Source organism: Nerophis lumbriciformis, linkage group LG28, assembly GCF_033978685.3.
Source record: "Nerophis lumbriciformis linkage group LG28, RoL_Nlum_v2.1, whole genome shotgun sequence".
NCBI classification, from domain to species: Eukaryota; Metazoa; Chordata; class Actinopteri; order Syngnathiformes; family Syngnathidae; genus Nerophis; species Nerophis lumbriciformis.
The window spans coordinates 4791162-4800559 of record NC_084575.2 but is presented as its reverse complement, the minus strand read 5'-3'; the positions used below and the strand labels follow the sequence as shown (position 1 = coordinate 4800559).

General features: G+C 39.1%; 1 protein-coding gene and 2 non-coding genes across 3 annotated transcripts in view; 2 read left to right on the top strand and 1 right to left on the bottom strand.

Moving 5' to 3' along the window:
* Window positions 1-1659: 1659 nt before the first annotated feature.
* LOC133571279 (5S ribosomal RNA) lies at window positions 1660-1778 on the bottom strand. Its single transcript, XR_009810373.1, has one exon. It is a non-coding gene; the product is annotated as a 5S ribosomal RNA (ribosomal RNA).
* Window positions 1779-3137: 1359 nt separating this feature from the next.
* Window positions 3138-3256, top strand: LOC133571291 (5S ribosomal RNA). Its single transcript, XR_009810384.1, has one exon. It is a non-coding gene; the product is annotated as a 5S ribosomal RNA (ribosomal RNA).
* A 549-nt stretch (window positions 3257-3805) lies between these two features.
* The window catches only part of LOC133570678 (uncharacterized), a 30454-nt gene continuing 24861 nt past the window's right edge, over window positions 3806-9398 (top strand). Inside the window, exons 1-2 of the mRNA XM_072916562.1 lie at window positions 3806-4187; window positions 5194-5424. Of these exons, the coding sequence (XP_072772663.1) occupies window positions 4085-4187; window positions 5194-5424 (334 nt within the window). The 5' untranslated portion in view covers window positions 3806-4084. The remainder of the gene's footprint in view (window positions 4188-5193; window positions 5425-9398) is intronic.

The window sequence follows — 9398 nt, the reverse complement described above, 5'->3', positions numbered from 1 at the left end:
GTGTCATTGACCGGGCTAGCATGCTAAGCATTACACTAGGAGCTGAGCACCATCACACTAAGCATTGGTTGCATGAACATACTAGCTTTGTGTCATGTCTGTATTATCATGTTTTGTTTTAAGTCATGTTTTGTTTAGTTTCCGTCTTTCACTCCCTTGTCTGGTCACCATAGCAACCATTAGTTTTCACCTGTCACGTCACGCACCTGTTTCACGTCTTGAGTCACGCACCTGTTTTCGTTAATCATGTCTGTAGTATTTAAGTTCAGTGTTTTTCAGTTTGTTTTTCTGACGACCTCGCACCCCATACCGCACCCCATATATGCTTCTGCACACTCCTCTATGATCCTGCTTCATGTCCCTTGTCACAGTAAGTTTTTGTTCATCAAGCCACAGTTAATGTTTTTGTTTAAGTGTTCATAGTTTATTCTCCGCCACTGTGCGCGCTTTTTGTTTGATCCTTTTTTTAAAATAAATAAATCATGTACCTTGGTTCCCGTCTCGCCCGTGCCAATTTTCCGCTGCATCCTGGAAAAGCAAACACCCCGGACCAAGTCGTGACAGTAGGTCGTCAGAAAAACAAACTGAAAAACACTGAACTTAAATACTACAGACATGATTAACGAAAACAGGTGCGTGACTCAAGACGTGAAACAGGTGCGTGACGTGACAGGTGAAAACTAATGGTTGCTATGGTGACCAGACAAGGGAGTGAAAGACGGAAACTAAACAAAACATGACTTAAAACAAAACATGATAATACAGACATGACACTTTGTTAGACAAGATCATAGACTGTATTGGACAATATAGTTTACATACCAACTGTCCATTTCCATTTATTACAAGTAATAAGAAAAGGTAAATGCCTGACTTACCTTTCAAGGAGGAAATTAGGAAGTTTGGCATCAGATGAAAAAATCTTCTCCGCCTTCAATGGTCTCCATCTTTCAAAGGCATCCCTGATACAAATCCTCATGTTGTTCCTGGCTTTGTCATGAATAAGTTGAAAATGGTAAAGAAGCCTTTTAGATTGACTAAGGTCTGACATGTTTAGTAACTTTACCAGTGGCAGTAGCCAGACGAAGATGACGGTGTGTAACTGGCAACCTGGATGTGACACACTCACAGACTTTCTAGTTGGTCAAACGGTAGAGGGCGGGACATGGAAATGAAAACAATAACAAGATTTCGGGCTGTAAATCTAATTATGAAGTGAGCATATCCCAGCTGAACTACTGTTATCAGTTATAGAGGTATTGGAAAAGAACATGATTTATTAACGCCTTTTGACATATCAGGGACATTTAATGATCACTTGACATGCAAATTCTACATATGACACTTTTAATATTGCTAAATTAACACAACACATCAGTTTAGGTAATTCCTGCATATTTACTGCTCCTGTTGTGTTCTAATTAAATTAAGTAATTCATTCATTCATTTATACAGCACACATTCTCGTATTGTGTATCAATTATGATACATTGTTATACTGTTATATTGCCAAACTGGTGTTGAACATATTGACGGACTATCCGTGACTGGTGAATTTATAAAATGACATGTGTTTTTGTAAAACTGAAAGTGAAATAAAAACCATTGGGTTTTTTTTTGCAAGAAGTGAGAAACAGCGCCCTCTGGCGTGAGTGTAAAAGCTTACAGCACCTGGTATTCCCAGGCGGTCTCCCATCCAAGTACTAACCAGGCCCGACCCTGCTTAGCTTCCGAGATCGGACGAGATCGGGCGTGTTCAGGGTAGTATGGCCGTAAGCCGAAAGACGAGGTAAAACCAACCTTTTTAAATGGAACTCTTACAGACGGGGTGAGAGACAATTACTATTTATCTTAGAGCCTGGCGCGCATGCGTACACTAATGTGCTTTTTCTGTCTGTGTGAGGTGCAGCTCTCCATCCATTGTCTACCGCTTGTCTCTTTTGGGGTGGCAGGGGTGCTGGAGTCTATCCCAGCTGCATTCAGATGCCACCTCATCACAGCTCTCAACACTGCTTTATGCTTAGGGACCGTCAATAAATCACTATTGTCTTGAAAAATGTATATCTGCTACATCAAAACACTGATTCATCTAAAAGAAGGTAAATATATTAGTCATACCTCCTTATTGTGCATGCCCATTATTTCATAATTCTAACATATATATCCATGTTTAATATAAAAAAATAAGGATATTTTCCCAATAGTCTCCATGTCATACAATTTAGTAACCTAATTCCACTTATTAGTCGTGCTAACCTTTTAGTGTAACGCACACCCTTTTATTTTAAAATAGGGTTTTATTAAAAAAAAGTTTTTTAATAAAGATCATGTGCATGATATGTCTTATACAGATAATTATCAACATTTTTATTAGCTCCAAATGAGAGTCAAGTTGGTTTTATGTTGGATAGTCGTAGTTGTTGCGGGAGCTAAAAATGAAACCATGGTTTTCAGTATTACAAATTTATATAAAATCCAATTAAACTTACATTTTAAAACAAAAAGGTGTGAAACACATTAGAGAAAACACTTCAAATATCAAGTGAATTTGGGATTTTAGGTCATATGACCAGGAATCTATTGAAAAGAAACATTTGTTTTTAATATCAAAATGTTTTTGATCCTATTTTAAAATAAAAGGACTAATATAAAGTGGAATTTGGTTACTAAGTTGCATGATAACATGGAGGCTTTTAAAACAAATAATTATTGTTTACATTAAAAAAATATTTAAATTATAAAATCAGGAACGATATTACAAATGTAGGACTATTTATTTGACCTCCTTTTAGATGAATCAGTGTTTTGATGTAGCAGATTTACATCTTCGAAGACAATAGTAATTTATTGACGGTCCCTAAGCATAAAGTAGTGTTGAGAGCGGCACCTCTCCTGCAATCTCCCCGCAGCATGAGAGAGCAGTGTGGGCACAGTGAGGGGGAGCTTCCGCTGGAGCTCCGGAGGCAAATATCCACCGTGAAAGCAACTTGACCGCCGTAGCAAAGGAAGACAATCACACAGACAGAAAAAGCACATTAGTGTACGCATGCGCGCCAGGCTCTTAGATAAATAACAATTGTCTCCCATCCCGTCTGTAAGAGTTCCATTTAAAAAGGTTGTTTTTACCTCGTCTCTCGGCTTACGGCCATACTACCCTGAACACGCCCGATCTCGTCCGATCTCGGAAGCTAAGCAGGGTCGGGCCTGGTTAGTACTTGGATGGGAGACCGCCTGGGAATACCAGGTGCTGTAAGCTTTTACACTCACGCCAGAGGGCGCTACAAAGTGCTGAGACTACAGCTGTTGTGATTCATGTATTGCTTTAATTGCAACTATTCCAAAATAAGGGAATATATTCGGTTATTATAATACAATTCCACTTAATATTTACAACTACAGTTGAAAGTACAAACCTTTACAACAGGATTTAAAACACAAATACCAACTAGAGCAATATTTAGATTGATTTAAAAATAATGGTGTGGTCTTTTGCAGTCAGTCAACCTCGCCCACGCCTCCTACCACTCCGTCCTGCATGAAGCTGAGGAGCCACGACTCGTCTCGCTCTGATCAGGCAACTTATCATTTAAAGGGGTCATATAAGCTACTGTTTATTTACCAAAATAAGTTGTATGTCTTTGTTTTGAAAATGTAAAAGTTTGTTTTTATTTTCAGAATGTTTGAAATAGTTGTACCGGGGGTGGGGGGGGAAAGAGCTGGTTACTTGTTTCTCTCGCAAGATCTGGAAAGAGCTGGTTAGTTGTTTCTCTCGCGAGATCTGACAAGACTGCGCGCGAAGCAAACAGGGCGAGGATAAAGCAAGATGGCGTCTGACGGTGAAGACGTTATTGCAGTCGTCACAGTTCAGTGTTCTTAATCTGTGCGTCCATGTACACATATATGTCCTTTATTACACTCTATTAAATAGAGTCATAATAACTGTTTGTATATTAGTCTGAGCGCACTTCTCCAGCTAGCTTAGCTTGCTAGTTAGCTTAGCTTGTTAGCTGCTAACAAAGAGAGATGAAAACACATCGCTAAGCAGAGATCAAGTGTGAGTGTAAAGTGTTGTGATTGTGTGAAAATGTGCGAAAGAACCATAGCAGAGTACGAGGAGGAACTTTGTCCAACAAAAGAGGAGAAGGAGCGACAACATGAAAAACATCAAGTTGTGTTACACACAACAGGTTTGTTTACTTCTTACTCTCACATCTTTACTAACTTTATATTTATTATTAACACTTTTCTTCAATAGATTGTCTATAGGAAGATGAATTGTCATGTGAGGATGTTCAGACACACAATATTTATGAGAGGTTGATGTTCCTCTCAGTTTGTAACAAAGTGTATCAACATGTTTACACAAAACTCACACAGTCACCGGGGGAATATTCCAGAGAGCAGGTTAAGTGCAAACTCCTGAGTATGTAAAGCTCCAGAGTTTGACCTCCAAAAATAAAAGAGGTAAGACAAAGTCAGAGTCAGTTACCATGGTAACTGAAGCTGTAAACCTAGCCTGCTAGCTGGCAGGTTTGACAATTTATTTATGTGTGTAAAAGCTATACTGACCTGTTATTTCCTTCATATTGGTGCAGCCATTAACCTACTACAACACCTGCTACATCCACCTACTCAGTGGCCTAGTGGTTAGAGTGTCCGCCCTGAGATCAGTAGCTTATACTGACTATAAAAATGGGACCCATTACCTCCCTGCTTGGCACTCAGCATCAAGGGTTGGAATTGGGGGTTAAATCCCCGTAAAAATGATTCCCGGGCGCGGCCACCGCTGCTTCTCACTGATCCCCTCACCTCCCAGGGGGTGATCAAGGTTAATGGGTCAAATGCAGAGAACAATCTGGCCACACCTAGTGTGTGTGTGACAATCATTGGTACTTTAACTTTTTAATGTGGCAGTGATTGTGGAAAAAACAAAGCCTAATCTAAAGATGACATCTTGATCTCATACCATCTCAAACCAATTGGTTGCTCATTATTAAGTGAAATGTCTTGAAGTCGCTTACAATTGTCTTTAACCAAGCAACACTAAGTTTTATCCAGTTACTCGATTAATCGGAAACATTTCCAGTAGAACACTTGATTAATAACATTTTCAATAGCCACAGCCCTATATTTCATGTACAATTTAATATTTAGCATGTATGAGATAAAATGTGTTTTGTTTGTGTCCTGTAGACATCCATCAGCTGATTGGACACCAAGAAGAATGTCTCCCTCATCTGCAGGGGGACAGTTTCACTTTAGAGGATCCACAGCCCTCACACATGAAAGAGGAAGAGGAGGGAGAGTGTCCTGTAGGGCAGGAGGAGGATGATGTCAGCAAGTTTCCACTGACTGTTGTCTCTGTGAAGACTGAAGAGCATGAAGACAAAGCACCTGAGTCCTCACAGCTTCATCACAGTCCAAGTAAGCACAACATCCACATATCATCTAATACAATGTTTGTGACACATGTTCATCCGGGGTCACATTTATGACTAAAGATGGAGATATACTTGCTTTTTAACACGTCCATTTAAAAATGAATGCTCATCAATCATCAACAGTGTAATTGCTGGGGTGTAACCATGTGACCTAGAGGCCGTCCTCCTTACCTCACGTGGTCAAATGAAGGCAAACATTCAATATGGCTACTGTTTATTTACCTTTAGCAGCACATATGTCAGCATATTTCAAAGGTTTAGTGGTGAAGATTAGGGATGTATACCAAGTACCATTTTTTTTAGTACTGGTTCCTAATTATGTCGTCCATGAGGACCGTGAAGATTCTGGACTAATGACACAACTATTTGTATTTTTAATTCCAGCTGACTGACGTAACTATGACACGTTGTCACATTGAGTTCAGCTGCCGCTGCTACACATTAAAATCAGCTTTGAATAATGACAAATAAGGAAGCAACCACACGCAAAAGTTTGATGTGTGTGTTATTGACAAGAAGATGACATAACTGCATTTCACCTTGCACTGCACACATAGTTGACTTCTTTAACACTTCAAATAAACAGCTGTTTTTTTTGTTTGTTTGTTTTTTTCTTTATTTAACCAGGTAAAAATCCCAAGGGAGACCTGGCCAAGAGGGCAGCAGCAAGGTTACATTAAAAACAGTAAACAACACATAAAACATGACATTTATAACATTAAAACTTGCTGACATAACACATGTGCATACAGACAAGGTAGACTGCAATCCTTTCACAGAAGCTTTAAACTCATTCAATGTAACAAGGGTTTGAAGTTGAATATTGGATTGTAGGTTATTCCAAGCCTTCTCTGCTGAAAACCTAAATGCTTTCTTGCCCAGTTCAGTTCTTACTTTGGGGACAAGAAATTGCAGAACATTCATTGAAAGAAAATTGTGACTTCCTTGTTTCTTTGTTAAAAGACAAGACAGATAAGATGGGGTGATACCCAGAATGGTTTTGTAGATGAACACGTACCAATGATTGAGGCGTCGAGCACATAAAGATGTCCAGTTAACCGTTGAGTATAACACACAATGAGTTGGTGATGAATGTCAGTGCCCCGTGGTACACACTATCCAGCTTGTGGAGACAAACAGCAGTAGCATTCATGTACAACACATCTCCATAGTCAATAACAGGTAAAAAGGTTGTTTCCACCAATTTCTGTTTCACAGTAAAAGAAAAGCAAGACTTGTTTCTATAATAAAATCCCAGTAAAAGTTTTAAGTTTTTTTTTTACAACATACTGAATGTGCTCCTTAAAACTTAAGTGGCCATCAATTAAAAATCCTAAATATTTAAAAGCAGATACTAACACAATTTGTTGCCCATTTCTTGTTCAAATGTTCTCACACAGTGCTGATCTTACAGTTTTTGATGTGGTAAAGAACATAAACTTTGTTTTCTCTGCATTTAAAAGCAGTTGAAGATAGCAAAGTTGTTCTTGTACTCAAATGCATGTTGTAGACATTTAAAGGCCTCAGCAGGAGTGGGTGCTGTGCAGTATATGACAGTATCATCAGCATAGGAATGGAAAGTTGAGTTCGGAATATTCTGTCCAAGATTATTAATTATTAATTAATAATTGGCCCAACACAGAACCTTGAGGGACACCCTTTTCCACTTGCAGTACATCCGAGAAGGAACCCTCTATCTGAACAGCCTGAGTTCTACTTGTGAAGTCATTTGCAAACCATCCAACTGTTTGCTGAGAAAAACCAATAGCTGAAAGACGTTTGATTAAAATGACATGATCAACAGTATCAAATGCCTTTGAAAAATTCAATGAAGAGGAACAGACAGCACTGCTTCTTGTCAAGAGCTTCAGTTACATCATTTATAAACTTCATGTTAGCAGTAACAGTACTGTGGTTTCTGCCAAAACCTGACTGAAATGGTGTTCAAAAAGTATTTTATCTGTTCACTGATAAGGGATTCAAGCACTTTTGCCAGAACAGAGAGTTTAGAGATAGGTCTGTAATTATTTAGATTACTAGGGTCACCTCCTTTTAATAGGGGGATTACAAGGGCAGATTTCCAATCCAAGGGGATTTCATTTGAAATTAGAGTAAGGATAAAAATGTGAGTCAGTTGTCCAGCTATAATTTCAGCTGCCAACTTTAGGAAGAGCGGCTCCAACTTATCTGAGCCAGCTGGCTTTCTAGGTTTAAGTTGTTTTCGAGCCCTCATGACCTCTGTTGTGGTAAAGGGCGTAAAGTTAAAAACCTGGGTATTTTCAACGGTTCTTTCCGGAGTTAGCAGAACTTCAGTAAAGTTGTCAGAATTATAGAGAAAACCAGAGGAAATAAAATGATTATTATAATGACTACCCATTTCTCTTCTGTCACTTACTCTGACACCATCAACAAGTATACTAGGTGGGAGATTGACTGAATTACAGCAGGCGGACAAAGATTTGATGATTTTCCAAAACTTCTTTGGGTGTTTGAGGTTTTCAGTTGTGGAGAAATAAAATTCTGATTTGACTTTCCGAAAGAGAGAGGTAAATTGTTTTCTTAATTGTCTAAAATTCAACCAATCTGCTTCTAACCCTGACTTGCGTACCCTGGCCCAAGCAGCATTACGCTCATGCAATACATCTGACAGGTCCGATGTAAACCACTGATTGTCACGTCCTTTAACCCTACATTTTCTAAAAGGGGCATGTTTGTTCACTATACTCAAGAAGTTTTTGTGAAAATATTTCCAAGCCAGTTCAACATTATCAAAAAGAGCAATTCTATCCCAATTAAAAAGATGCAAGTCATGTAAAAAAGCTTGCGTCTCAAATAATTTCATATTACGTTTTTCAAGAAGACGAGGCTTGCTTTTAGGAATCCTTGTGTCTCGCACTACTGCAATCACACAATGATCACTCACATCATTAGGGAAAACACCAGATGCAACACATTTGAAGGGCATATTTGTTAGAATAAAGTCAATGAGTGTAGCTTTTTGAGGGCATTTAGGATTAGGTCTTGTAGCTGAGTTAAATAATTGTGTAAAAAGTTAGAGATTCACAGTGTGCTTTCAAAGAGTCAGACACAGATGTGAGCCAGTCCCAGTTCAAATCACTATTTCCTTGTATTTCAGTTGAGACAGAAGCTTCACAAGAGTAGATAGGGAATTACTAATGGGTTGTACTTGTATAGCGCTTTTCTACCTTCAAGGTACTCAAAGCGCTTTGACACTACTTCCACATTTACCCATTCACACACACATTCACACACTGATGGAGGGAGCTGCCATGCAAGGCGCTAACCAGCACCCATCAGGAGCAAGGGTGAAGTGTCTTGCTCAGGACACAACGGACATGACGAGGTTGGTACTAGGTGGGGATGGAACCAGGGACCCTCGGGTCGCGCACGGCCATTCTTCCACTGCGCCACGCCGTCCCTAGGGGCAGATGGAGGCCTATAACACCCCACTACCATAATGTGGTGATTTCCAGCTCATTCAATTTCAAGTGATAACAGTTCAAGTTCTTTACTTACTGATTCAGAGAGCACTAATTTAACATCCAACCTCTGTTTAATATATATGGCCACTCCACCACCTTTTCTTTGTCGGTCAGTACGATAGACATTATAGCCATGAATGTAAATATCTTTATCAAGCACAGATTGTTTAAGCCAAGTTTCAGATAAGACTACAATATCAGCATTTGTTGAGTTTATCCAGATCTTTATCATATCCAGTTTAGGGAGTAAACTCCGAACATTGATATGAATAATCCCAAGACCAGATCTAGTTTTAAAATCCGCAGGTGTAAAACATTGTGTAGGTGTATCAGGGCCTGGATTAGTCTCAACATTTCCTGAGAGCAATAACAATAATAGAACTAAACATTTGCGCTTAAAGATACCATCTTTTGAGTCGGTCTTTAATCTGTGAAAGTAAGTGCTCACAATAGG